Source organism: Limulus polyphemus, unplaced genomic scaffold (assembly GCF_000517525.1).
Source record: "Limulus polyphemus unplaced genomic scaffold, Limulus_polyphemus-2.1.2 Scaffold944, whole genome shotgun sequence".
Classification (NCBI taxonomy): Eukaryota; Metazoa; Arthropoda; class Merostomata; order Xiphosura; family Limulidae; genus Limulus; species Limulus polyphemus.
The window spans coordinates 195,986-209,630 of NW_013666554.1; the positions used below are offsets into that span (position 1 = coordinate 195,986).

The window sequence follows — 13,645 nt, forward strand, 5'->3', positions numbered from 1 at the left end:
CTTCTAGTGCATTAATTTTTTTTTTATTTAATTAAATAATGCACCCAAGAACACAGAATAATAACAAGTAAAAAAACAGATAATGTCCTATAACTATCACAAGAAATATAGTACTTACATTGGTCTTTTTTTATTTGCTGTTGACTGTTGATGAAACTTAACCCTACTTTTTTATACTAACACTTCTAGTGCATTAAATAATTTTTTTCATTTAATTAAATAATGCACCCAAGAACACAGAATAATAACAAGTAAAAAAACAGATAATGTCCTATAACTATCACAATTTTTCTGGCTTTCTAACTATGCAACAAGAGGCGTTACAAATTCATCCAAGCTAGATGTTGTGATTCCTGTGGAAACCAAAGTTGTATTACAAGTGAAATTGACTATTCTGTGCTCAGAATACAACGTAATAAAAATAAATTATTTGATAGATGAAAACCTTGGCTGTCTATTGGTTAATGATAATATATAATCAAATGTAAGAGAGAACTCTTAACAAATCCTGAAAGAGGGGATGTGGCAGGAGGGATCTGATTTTCAATTTGATTTATCTGTAACCGAACAAAATTGAAGACTATAAAAATTATGGTTTGTCTGAGCAATGACAATTTCATAGTGAATAATTTACATTTAATTTCATAGTTACTAGAGGGGTGGTGGATAAAATAGAGAAGAGAAGATACCTAGAGAAAATGTGTCACGTGTGTCACACTAGGGGAAATTCAGGATTTTTTAAATATTTCCTTATGGAATTTAGAACTTACAATTGGTATAACATAAACAAAAAGTAGTTTAATAAAGTTTTTAAAGTAAGACATAAAAACCTTGTATCATGCACAGTGAAGGATACCCATAACGATACTTTACCTTTAGGAACTGTAGCAGTATGTATCTGTTGGGTTAAAAAGATATTTAAGTACATGCATGATATGTTTACCATTTACATTATACCATATATGGATTTTTATCGGAATATCAAAAGTGGATATCCACAGACCAGTCAATCAGAAATCTTTTACTGATACTCCAAGCCACCTAAGCACTAGCTTCACTGATGTGATCAGGTACGTAGGTAATAGACAAAAAATTTGCTGTTTTAGAAATTTTTCAGTTGTTATACCAGAAATGTTAGTGATCTTTCTGGCATATTATTAGTATATATTTGCATAATATATGATAACCAATACTTTGAATTGTCGGTTTTTCGCTTAGGAATTCAATAGGGTGGTTTTTTGGCATGTGAATTATTCGTAATCTCTGTCGATCCCTACTATTAAGTACTACCATACTTAGAATTAGAGAAGAGGGATACCTAGACAGCATAGGTAACAATTCTCATACTAGGGGAAATTGTGAATTGTTTTTTAAAATTAAATTTTGAAACTCGTATAGTATTAAAACTTTGATTATTAGCTATCTTTGATGTCAAATTTATTTGTATACCATGATAAAAAAGTACTTTAATTATATTTTAATGTAATTCTGTAAAACCTTATGATGTGCAGAAAAAGGATGCCTGTATGGAAAGAGATAAAATGTAACAAACAATCTTCTTTTTTATTAAAGTTTTTTTTCCTTTAAACAGTGAATGAATATCATGAAGCAATATTTATTTTGTTTCTATCAGTTTCATTGAAAAATTTCCATTGTGCTGCAGGTTAAAACTGAATGAATTTGTGAACGTTTTGTATTAACTTAACTTTAGAAAACATGTTTGGAATACAAATTAATAAAGATTATTCAGTACACTATTTTTGAAATTATTTTCCTCCTGAACTAGGTGTGCCTTAGCAAAAGAGTATTTACTTCAGGCTCCTACTAAGTGGCAGTGGGCAGTAAACTGGTTAAAACAGATGATGTCAGAGCATGGTGGTTGGGCAGTTCAGAGTAATATCCCACAGTCTAACGAAGACTCCAATACCAAGACTTTTCAGAGGACAGTAAGTGCTCAGGTATGTAAATTCAATTTTTTTTTTTATTGTTGTACAGAATTAAGGATTTTTATTTCTTAGGTAACAAGTAAAAAATGTGGTGGGGTCACATTTAGCAAAGATCTAATGTTCAGGTTTGTATGTTAAAAGTTTATTTTCTAAGGTTTTGATTTTTGTGATGATCAGTTATGCATATTAAAAATTTTCTGTATTAGAAGTTACTTTCCTCAGTTTTGAGCTTTTATGCTTGGATATTCATATAAAAACTTAGTGTCTTTATCTTCAGGTTTTGAATGATGCTTAAGTTTGTTGACATAAAGTACAAATGTGAACTTTCTGTTAATTAGCAACTAAAATCTTGCTAGAAAGCTTGTTTTGAGATGATTAATTTAGAATGAAATTTTTTTTCTGCTGGAGTTTCCACTTGCCTCAATAAATCATTTTTGACAACTACATTACAATATAGAACAAGTCTGAGTGTGGAAATCACTTTGAAAATCATTTTTCTTCAGGCTCGGCCCGGCATGGCCAGGTGGTTAGGGCGCTCGACTCGCAATCTGAGGGTGGCGGTTCGAATCCTCGTCCCACCAAACATGCTTGCCCTTTCAGCCGTGGGGGCATTATAATGTGATGGTCAATCCCACTAGATGTTGGTAAAGAGTAGCCCTAGAGTTGGCAGTGGGTGGTGATGACTATCTGCCTTCCCTCTAGTCTTTCATTGCTAAATTAGGGACGGCTATCACAGATAGCCCTCGTGTAGCTTTGCGCGAAATTCAAAAACAAACAAACAAACTATTCTTCAGGCTTAGAGGTTTTGCTTATTGGTTTTTATATGCTTCAAGTTTGTTTTCCCACTGTAAGAGAATTTTCTTGTTTCAGATTTTAAATTTGTGTTGTTATAAGGTAAATGCATCAGAAGTTTATATTATTGTGCTGGATTACATAAGATTTTCTTTTTTTGTTTATAAAAACAGTGACTTTTGTCTATTGTAGCTAAAGCAGTACAAAAAAGTGATTTAAAAAATGTCCTGATAATAGTTTTTTAGGATGTTTCTGTGAATCTGTAAAACTGTTATATCTATATAAATATAATATTACTGTCTGCTTTCTGTTGTATGTTCATGTAACTACTTTGCAGGGTGTATATGGATCTTCACCAGAATTGGTATGGAGGTTCATTAGGTACATGCAAATTTTTATTTTGGCATTTTTCAATTTTTATGGGAATTTTTGTATTTTTTACCACTACTTTGCCCCTGTTGATGGATCTTCACCAAATTTGCATGAAGGTTTGGTGGGTCCATGTGGGGATACCAGCAAATTTGCAGTTTCACATTTTGTGTTTTACAGTTTCTATGGGCATTTTTTTTTACATATAAGAGAATCAACTTTTCATGTCCTATAATAACTTTTCATTAATCATGAAGTTACAGGTACACCAACTAATTGTTAGATATAATATTACTGTATGAATGTTATAGATAGTTTTTAAAACTGGCTTTTCTCCTTTTATAGGATACTTTAGCTGAAGCCACAGCTCTGCTAGTGGAAGTGGAATCCCCAGACACTCAGGATGTGGTGATGGATGATTATGATGGACTTCAGATGAAAATCACAGAAGAAGAAGAAAAGGATAGTAATAATGGTTTAAAGAGAGTGCCTGGAATGGACTATTTAGATGCCATAGACCACTAACTGGAACTGTTCTGTTTAATTATTAGGGCTTAATGAGACTGTATTTTGTCAGTTTATTACAGGACTACAGGTGCCAAGACTTGTGGTATTGTTAATGTATCCTTCTTGGACGAGTTGCCAACCATGTTATAATTCAGTTGTCCATATGTTAAAGGTATAATGCATGTTGAAAAGAATATTTTAAGGATTTGGAAAATGAAGGAATTGTTTTGTGTTATCGTGTACAAATTAATTTCATTGTTTTCATAAATGTTTGCTTTTGTGTCAACAAGATTTTTTTTTTCTTTTTGATGAACGTTAGTTGAAATTTTCACAATTGTCAAGCAACTTCAGAAAGTACATTACTATCAGACATTAGTTATATGGTCAGAGAATAAAGTTCCAAAACATTAAGAACTTTGTTATCATTAAATTATTTATCTTATAAGAACTTTCAAGAGTTAGTAATGGAAGTAAAACAAAAAATCCATGCGTTAATTTAGAGTTGCAAATTGATAGTTCACAGATATACCTTTTATAGGTGGAGTTGAACTTTTTGAAGACTTGATTATATCCTGGAATTGCATTAAAACATTATATTGTTTAACGGCAATGACAGGTGGCATAATTCCACAAATAGTACATATCTAGTATTAATATAGGTATTACTTTTAACAGAAATATTAAGTTTTTTCAAGAATCAGCAAGTTTGAATAATCTTAAGTATAAAAATCGTATACTGATGCACAAAAGAAATGCAACACTCGGGTCTAATGGACTGAGTCAAAGGCTTTAAACATAATTACAAAATGTGGACAAAACTACGGATCAAAGAAGCATGATAAGTTTTCAGTATGGAATGTCACTCGATGTCAAATCGAAACAATTACAAAGTTAGTATTGGGTATGACCTCCCTGATCATTAACCCATTCAGTGCATCTTGGACGTATATTTCCCAGTGCACTGGGATATGTATATACGTCCCAGCTGCAGTGAATGAGTTAACACAATTCTGGAAACATTGGTACATAACCTGATCGTGCTCTAGATAGACAGCCGGGAGATGTTTTTCTACTCTTCCTCTGCAGCTGCAGCCAGCTGGAGAAAGTTGGCCAATTGCAGTTGTCTCTAGTTGATGATGAGATTGTCCCACAGACATTCTATTACACTTGAATCAGAAGAATAAGCTGACCAAAGCAAGACGTTTTACATTGTTTTCTTGAAGTTGTGCCATTGTAATTTTAGCATTGTAGGGTCTTGCATTGTCTTTCTGTAGCCACTACAGTCTGAAAATGATTACACAGATGGACGTGACACTCCTAGACTGGTGTAGTGACTCTCTGCCTTCCAGGATGTGACCTCTACCTTATAGAGCGAATTTTTTGGTTTCTCTGGACTGCTTTGCTGATTCTTGAAACAGAACATTTCATTTTCTGGGCAACTTTTCTCATCGATAAGCTGCCTTCAATCATGCATTTAGCAACCAGGCAATCTTCATTACTCAAGTGAGGCATTGTTGTATCTTTGCTGTTCTTCTGTTGATTAAAATCGTATCTTTTTATATGGTTATTTAAACAGATTCTTAATCAACTCATTTTGGCAATTTGAACTCCAATACCAAACATTAAATACCTGTTTTTATGGAATCACTTGACTTGAACTCAGGATTTTCTTATCCTAAGGTAAATTACTATTTAACCAATAAACTTATCAGCTCACCATAAATAAAGTTACCAGTGAGGTATTAACGTAAACCTTAGACTGTTGCATTTCCATTGTGCATCAGTATAAAATTTAAATTGAGGAGAAGTGAAACCTTTCATAGAACTTACTTAATACTACAGTTTGAACCCATCCATAATTCAGAGTTAACTTTTAGACCAGACTAAAACAAATAAATTTAGTTAAGGATTGATTTACCATTACTTATTCTTAGCAAAAGGAAGCATTTTGATAAGAAAGACGTGCTGAGGTCCACAATGGGTAAATACAAGTTTACTCCATAACACGCACTCCACTTTGGGTAACTTTTCAGCACAGTTATTATTCCTTCATAACAGACACCATTCCTAACAAATTACTTTCAAAAAATTATTATTATAATTAGTCTATCACGGTGAAGTGTTTTAGATATGCTTTTTGATGATTTACATTTTTCTGTCTGTATTATTACCAGAATTAAATTATTTAGAGTTTATTTTTTGTAACTATGCAACTACATCCAGAGTGTAACAGTTTGCCATTCACACTGATTTGGTCGTTTTACGAAGAAATAATAAAAGTTCTCGATATTTCAGCTCAACTGATTAACAAGGATTGGACTTAGAATTCTCTGGTTTTATTTATTGTAATAAATATATTTATTATGATAACATACTCTATTTTACATTGTTATATCATCATTATTATCACTTCATAACTTTTCAGAAAGTGACAGCTCGGATATTCAATTAATAAAAATTCAACAACACATTGTTAGGAAATAGTCTGTACAGTAATAGAAAACATAAACAGAGATTAGTTATAATAATCTTTAATTTGTCATATATAATGGGCTAGTGTGAACAGGAACATGAAACCCTGCTTTGATGCTTTTAAGATGATTTATCAACTCCCTCCTTATGAAAATAGAGGTTGTAGAGGATCCAACCTGAAGTAATAAACAGTTCAATATATGTTGAATCTCAGTACTGAAAGACTTCAAGAATTCTGTCATTTTTTTAAAATTTACGATAATACATAAGAACTGCAAGTAGTGTCAAACATTTCTACACCTAAATCATGAAACGCAAGAGAAAGTAGAAATGTTTTAGTTAACCTCTTGAACTATAAGCTGTTATTACCTTATACAGATGGATTTCACAGTCAAGTGAAACTAGATGATTTCGTACGTTTATTTTTCGTCATGTAATTCTTAAGAAAAGTAATTTAATATTTAGTCAAAATATTTTTCAGGAATAAAGTTTTTTTAATCAAGTGAAACAAATTATTCAAAAAAAAGATTATGCTTATTGTATTTTTTTGCAAGTATTATAAAAATTAATTAATTAATTGATATCTCTTGGTTATATAATTATTAAAACGATAATTTTAATTTACACTGTAATGTTTTGTTTCATTGAATCTATACAACTATGGGTTGTGTAATTTCCACTTTAAAGATTCACTGAGAAGCTCAGAATTTTTTTTTGTAGTAAATTGTGTATATTATTGTCTCTTCTGTTGTTGTTGTTGTTTTTTTATTGCCAGTGAAATACACCATTTCAGTTAATTCATAAACTGGGGTAAAATACTTTTTAGTTTATAAGAAAGATTTAATAAAAATGCTTGAATATGCCACACAATTGCTGGATTTGTTTTCATTTTCATTCTTCTTCGTATTTTGTTTCTACGAACCCATAAGTCTGTCAGTGGGAAGCTAGAATATATTGTTAGCCAAACGTGGACCACAATAAATAGATCTTCAAACTGTTTATAAGAAATGTAATCATTGTTGTTAAAATGACATATTTTTCTTTTTCTGGATACCACAATTTTTTGTAACATAAAAACAAATGTGAAATGTACTATCATGAGAAAACTTGTTTTAATTCAAATAAAATCATGTACTTGACGTGTCTGTGTTGATTGAAAATAGTTAATGTGTTTTTTTTTATACACTTTGTAAAGGATTTTAAACATGTATCTTTCTTAATTACAAAAATGGTTTGTACAGATCATATATTTACATTTCATTTGGCAGTTGAAGTGAAGTATAGAAAATAAACAAGTAGAAGTAGAAAAAGATGCTACTAAAATAGGGGGAAAAAAACATTTATAAAATGAGTTGCAGTTTTTCTCATAAGTATATGTATCATGGTGCAGCATTATGTTATATATTAACTTACTTTTGATAAATTGCCCTTCAGACATCGGGTGCTTATAAAGAGCTGTTTTGTAAGTGTTACGTTTCGTTTAAAGTCTGTCCGAATATTCACAGTTGACCAATGGGAAATAGATACCATGATACAATTGTGCAGATTGCACATATTATTAATGTTTTCCTGCTGAAAATCTATAAAAGTTTTGTCATTATCCACAGTGTTTCATTACATAACTTTCTGTGGAGAACATTTGTGATTTCTCTTGCTTTCTTAACTGCAAAAAGACCGTTTTTATTGTATTTCCTGTTGCTTTAATATATAGGTATTTAATTTTTTCATACTTAATGTCTGTTTATGCTTTAGTATATTTTTTGTGTTATGTTTAATATCTATTGGTTGTTTATATCTGAATCGTATATCATGCTACTGAAACCTCAATTTATTATCCTTTAAATTTTTTGCATTCTTCTAAATCATATTACACATAACTGTGATTACTTGTTGAGTAATAACACACTTATGCCAGAATCATAGTGTATAATTTACTCATAAGTGTCCATTTAACTGCTTTTTAATATCACATACTGCTTATGCCAACTAAATATTAAACCTTTTTTTTAAAATCAGTATTAATATTTAGTAATGACACATGTACCTGTTATAATGCCTGAAAAGTATTGCGTGCCTCCTATGAGTATTTTATTTAATTTTTTATTCTGTACATACATGTATGTTGACAGTTGAGGCATACTGAACATAGCCACAGACTGTTTATTACACTACTATTAAATATTACACATCTGTTTACGACTGAGGCACCTTTCAAATATAAAAATATGCATATTGACCTGATCTTTGCAATAACAAGAGCTTTGGAAGAACAGGAAAGAAATCCACAACTGAAGTGCTTTCGGGAAGTCCTTTCTGTTATTGGGTTTCTTTTCTGGTCCTTGTACTTTTGAATATCATGAGTGGAAAAAATGGGAGTAGTAATTTCTTGCAAGTTAAATGAAAGAAGTATGATTTGGTGTGAGGAGAGACAAAAACCACCATTATTTACTTTAAGATAAAGAATAACTAATAACATTGAAGAAGAATACTGCTGTGTGATGAGACTGAAATTAAGTAGTAAAGTGAAATACATTAAAATAAAATAAAAAGTAATTGAAAGAGCACAGTACTTAGAATAAAATTGAAATACACTATAGAAATTTAAAAATAAAGGCATGCACACATAATTAACAGACTGAAACATTGAAGATTAAAACTAGGATGAGACTTTTACAGCACATCTTGGAAACTAAGCTGGCTGAAAATCAGCACATCTTGGAAACTAAGCTGGCTGAAAATCAGCACATCTTGGAAACTAAGTTGGCTGAAAATCAGCACATCTTGGAAACTAAGCTGGCTGAAAATGCCAACTTTGCTGTCACATTTTGCATTCTCTCTTTACAGGAAAAATCAGAAAATTTTATTCCAAATATCCAGAAGTGTACCTGCTTTATGTGACAATTGTAAGAGTAGTTCTAGGTCCAGATGGTAATGGACGACACAATATTACTATACCATGAAATAGGAGTTTTTATGATTGGATTCTCCTACAGAAAGTATCACTTGAAGTCAAACTGACACGTGCGAACTCGACTCAATTTGCTGTATTCTAATTTATAATTAGAATACAGCAGTAGTGCTGGTACAGCCAAAAGGTATGACAGTTCGGGTAAGATCAATACTTTACACGGTTTTAAGGCCTATCTTACTTCTCAGAAGTTCCTGCAATCACTACTAACAAACAGGGATATTAGATCAAGGCCAAACAGTGTGAACAAGAATGTTAATAAATGCAGAGTACTACAGTGACTTTATGGGATATGTAAAAATCACCTGCTCTTATAATGGCATTAATTTATCCAAGGCTTTTAAAAAAAGGCCTTAATAATCAGTGATATTTCTCCCCTCTTTTATCCAATTTATTTACTTCATGGCTTTACAAAAATATGATTATTTTTTAGCCTGTTAATTCTTTACTTATATATTTACAGGAGAAACTAATGATTTGGTGTGAAAATATTACCACTGGAGAGCTGAAGTACTGTGGGCCAAGAAAAAGCTGTGTAATAAAGTTATTCCTATAAAAGCTGTGAGAAACTTTATGGCCTGTTTCAGAAAATCTTCCCTGATAGGAATATTGCTAAAATCATCAGCTGTGGATAAAAGAAAACTGTTTACATCATTTGTTTTGGACTGAGTCCTTACTTTCAAAAAGAACTTATGGAGAAAATTAAAGTGATAGAAAACTTTGTGCTCTTGTTTGACAAATCCCTTAATAAAAAAATGCAAAATATACAATTATATATATATATATATGATGAAGTTACACAACAACTGACTACAAGGTACTTTAATTCCATAATTGCAGGACATGCCACTGCTGACAATATGTTGAAACATTACATGGATTCAACCAAAGAACTAGACCTTAAGCAGATGCTTTAACTTAGTGTGGACGGTACAAATGATAATTGGGTATTTTTTGACAAACTTATGTCAGAGATGAAAAGTGTTAATTATGATCCATCACCTGTTAATATTGGGAGTTGCAATCTGCATATTATCCATGTTGCTTTTGTTTTCAACCTGGCTTTAATAGTGTAGTTTGGGATATTGTAGTTTATTGGAATACTAAAGGTACACCAGTTAGAAGAGATGATTGAGAAGGTGTACCCCCCAACACATTTGGTAGAAAATTTTCCAATGGCCAATTATGCTATACAGGTTTTACTCCACTTAAGGTTGTATGTAGAGATGATTGAAAAAACAAGAAAATCTATAATGTTCCACAAACTCAGATCTTTTTAACAGTTAAAGCATCTATTCAAATCAATCTACAGAAATGCCCTACTTATATTCACACAAAAGAACTTAATATAGTCATGAGACCTATTGGATGGTGCTGGATCAACTTCCACTGGCTCCTTGGTTCTCTTTGGTCATTAGTGGTTCTGAAAGTTGTTCATGTGGAAGTCCCTCTTTCACAGTGGACACCCTTGTCATCGATGGTCCAGTCAGTGTGGCTGATATGAGTGGTTGAACCATTGGTTCCAGCCCAGTGGAACCCTCCTAGCACTTGGTAAGTTCTTAAGAATACTTCATCTCTAGAAAGGTCTTCTTGGGCTTCAAGATGTTATGGTCCCACCAGATGTATGTGCATATCTGGAAGTTATGCTGCTTAATTATCACACACCTACTGATAAGGCATATCACAGACTTGAACTAGTCGTCTTCTAATTTTTAGGTGCCAGTGTAGTCTTCAGGGTGGAAATATGAGGCTGAGATGGTTGAAGGGCTAGGCTTAACTGGCACAGAAATGTATAGCGTGAGCTCAGTTGCCATTGGTTCATCTATTGGTAACCTGGAAGTGGATGTTCGATTGGCAATTGTTGGGGGCTACCTTCTCATTGAAGATATTCAGGGCCAACCCATCATTAATCAAACCCTCTCTAAGATTTATTAACATTGAAACTACGAAACAAATAAATTGTCAACCACGTTAACACGGGATATTCCTTCAGGCATAATTATACTTATTCAATTCCATTAATATATCTCTTAATAACTGTATTACATCTTCAATTAATTTAGTCAGAAATCTTAATTCCGTGCTTTCTTCAGACATATTTACTAGCCATTTACCCATTCAAGCAGTCTCCTAACTTTTATTTTCTAAAATGTGGGTGCCTCATAATCAAATTTAAAATAATTTACTAGATAGATATAGCAATAATTACTTACAGGGAATCTGTGCAGCAAATATCTGTGAAACTCATTAGTATGACCATTCTGAGATGCAGAGGAGATTTTGGACCAGTCTGGATTGAATGGAGATCTGGCTAAAAAAACAAAATCATGGCATTTTGTACTACTTAATTAGTATAATTGCGATTTATCAAGAAGTTCAGATTGCTCAATTCTGCTCGTGAATCTTTTGAACCGATTGGTACTTTTGGTTTGTACGGAGCTAATTCTTGCCCATCATTCGTTGACATTGGCGTAGGTATCTGAACCCACTAACTCTGAATGTATTAATACAAATCAATTAACTTCCGTTTTTTTACATATATTCTTCCACTTGTTGCTTCCCATCAAAGTTCCATTACTCGATTTTTTCTAAAGTCACTTCTCCTACCTCTGGTGACTAATATCGTAAACATCCGTTACTTTCTTTACTGGAAGCGCGTCTGTTCGGCATAGGCAAGAAGAACCCCTCACTAATTTCTACTTTACCTCAAGTTTTTCATATACTTATTTGGTCATCTTACTGGACTGTTACGGTGCTCGACTCGCAATCTGAGGGTCGAGTTTTCTGTTCTGCAACAAAATAGAATTCATGGCAATTCCCAGAGCCAGCCTGACCTTTGACCTGGCAGAGCCCATGCATGAAGATGTATTGGATTGTCACCAAGTCTGCGAACATTTAGCTATCCAGAACGAAGAATTTAGCTGTTTCAATATAGGGTTATTTAAAAATAGTTTTGGAACTGTCAATGACTATTGAATTAGATATATATTAATACATTGAATTAACCTTGTTTTGTATTACAATAATCAGTCTCTGAATGAATTTCTTTATTCTAAATGTAAATTCCTAGAGTTGGTGGCCTGTGTGCTCAACCCATGACTGCATAACCTGGTGATAAATAAATTTATTTGTAACTTGTGTAAAGTCAACCTGAAACGACTATGCCTACCAGCCACCTGTTACAATTTTGTCTCTAAAAATGGCTCAACAGCTCAGAAAGTATGGTCACAATTCCCTTTCAGTCATTGATCCTCCACTCAGTGACTGACCTTAACTACAAGGTAAGCAAGTGGCAATAACACAATGTAGTGCATACATTGTGTCATGAAATACCACCCAATAGCTTGGAAAGCAAGTGAGACTACTTCATTCCAATCATTTATCTTTCAACCAAATGACCATTCTAGCTGCTGGTTTATTGTTAATCCCAACCATATCAGTCAGGGGGTTATCTTGTGCTCATTCTGATGACGTTTCCTCATTATGTATAGTTAAGTAAATATTTTCAGCTCTTTTTTCCTTAACAGCTGAGTGTAAGAGAGCACTTTCATTTTCCTCCGACTCATTGTTCTCAACCTCCAGTTCCTGCTTTAGCCAATTCATGAGAGGTTCATTTGTAACATATGCTTTTTCTTGTTGTACCCTACACACTTACATCTACCACTCCACCAGTGTAATGCATGTGTCAACAGACCAAGTGGCTTATATGGCAACAAGTGCTTCTTTCTGTATAGTTTATATCATCCATTTTATTAAACTATCAGACTGTGGGTAGTATGGTAAAGTGCACATCTTCACCACAGCTAACATTTTACAGAACTTGGAGATTATCTTGCTATGGAAATAAACTCCTTGATCCATGTGAACCTCTTCACATTTGCTAAACTGGGATATCCAGTGCTCCACCAACACACCAGCTATGGATTTTGCTAGAGTATTGACCAATGGACAAGCCTAGGTCCATTTAATGAAGTAATCAATAGTGACTACCATGTATTGATTACCACATTCAGTTTCCAGGAGCAGACCAGTGATAACTAGGGCTATTCTTTGTAGATGAGAACGATCAGCTTTCTGTTGGACTTTAAGCCAGCTTTTACTCTGGGTGGCACACACCGTAAAGTGCTTACAACATCAATGAACATCTTAACTTGAATGTAGCACTGCTGTCAAACATTAGTACAGGTGTTTGAAAGATGATAGTGCCCTGCAGTCTATGTGCCATACAAAGTCTGGATACTTTCTTGCCTCAGAGGTTTGAGGTCCACTAGCTGCAGCACAGGCTGAGAACTACATACAAGTGATTGACAATAACAGTTTAATACACCTTGTGCTATTGCAACTACTTATACAAGTGCCAATAGTTATGTGCATCTGTGATATATTCTTCAATATATGCTAGCTCAAAGAGCACACATGCCAGATTAGGGTCCTTCAGTTTCCCTTCACTGAGCTTCCAAAGTATTAATTGTGGTATCCAAATACTAGTACTAGTGGAATGTACATATTAGTCATATTTATAAAACTGATTACATCATGTACACATTAGTCATATTTATAAAACACTGATTACATCATGTACACATTAGCC

General features: G+C 33.0%; 1 protein-coding gene across 1 annotated transcript in view; it reads left to right on the top strand.

Annotated features, from left to right (window-relative positions):
* The window catches only part of LOC106461361 (ubiquitin carboxyl-terminal hydrolase 24-like), a 197,302-nt gene extending 190,991 nt beyond the window's left edge, over positions 1-6,311 (top strand). Inside the window, exons 56-57 of the mRNA XM_022388299.1 lie at positions 1,787-1,958; positions 3,453-6,311. Coding sequence (XP_022244007.1) covers positions 1,787-1,958; positions 3,453-3,632 — 352 coding nt within the window. The 3' untranslated portion in view covers positions 3,633-6,311. The remainder of the gene's footprint in view (positions 1-1,786; positions 1,959-3,452) is intronic.
* The last annotated feature ends 7,334 nt before the right edge of the window (positions 6,312-13,645 follow it).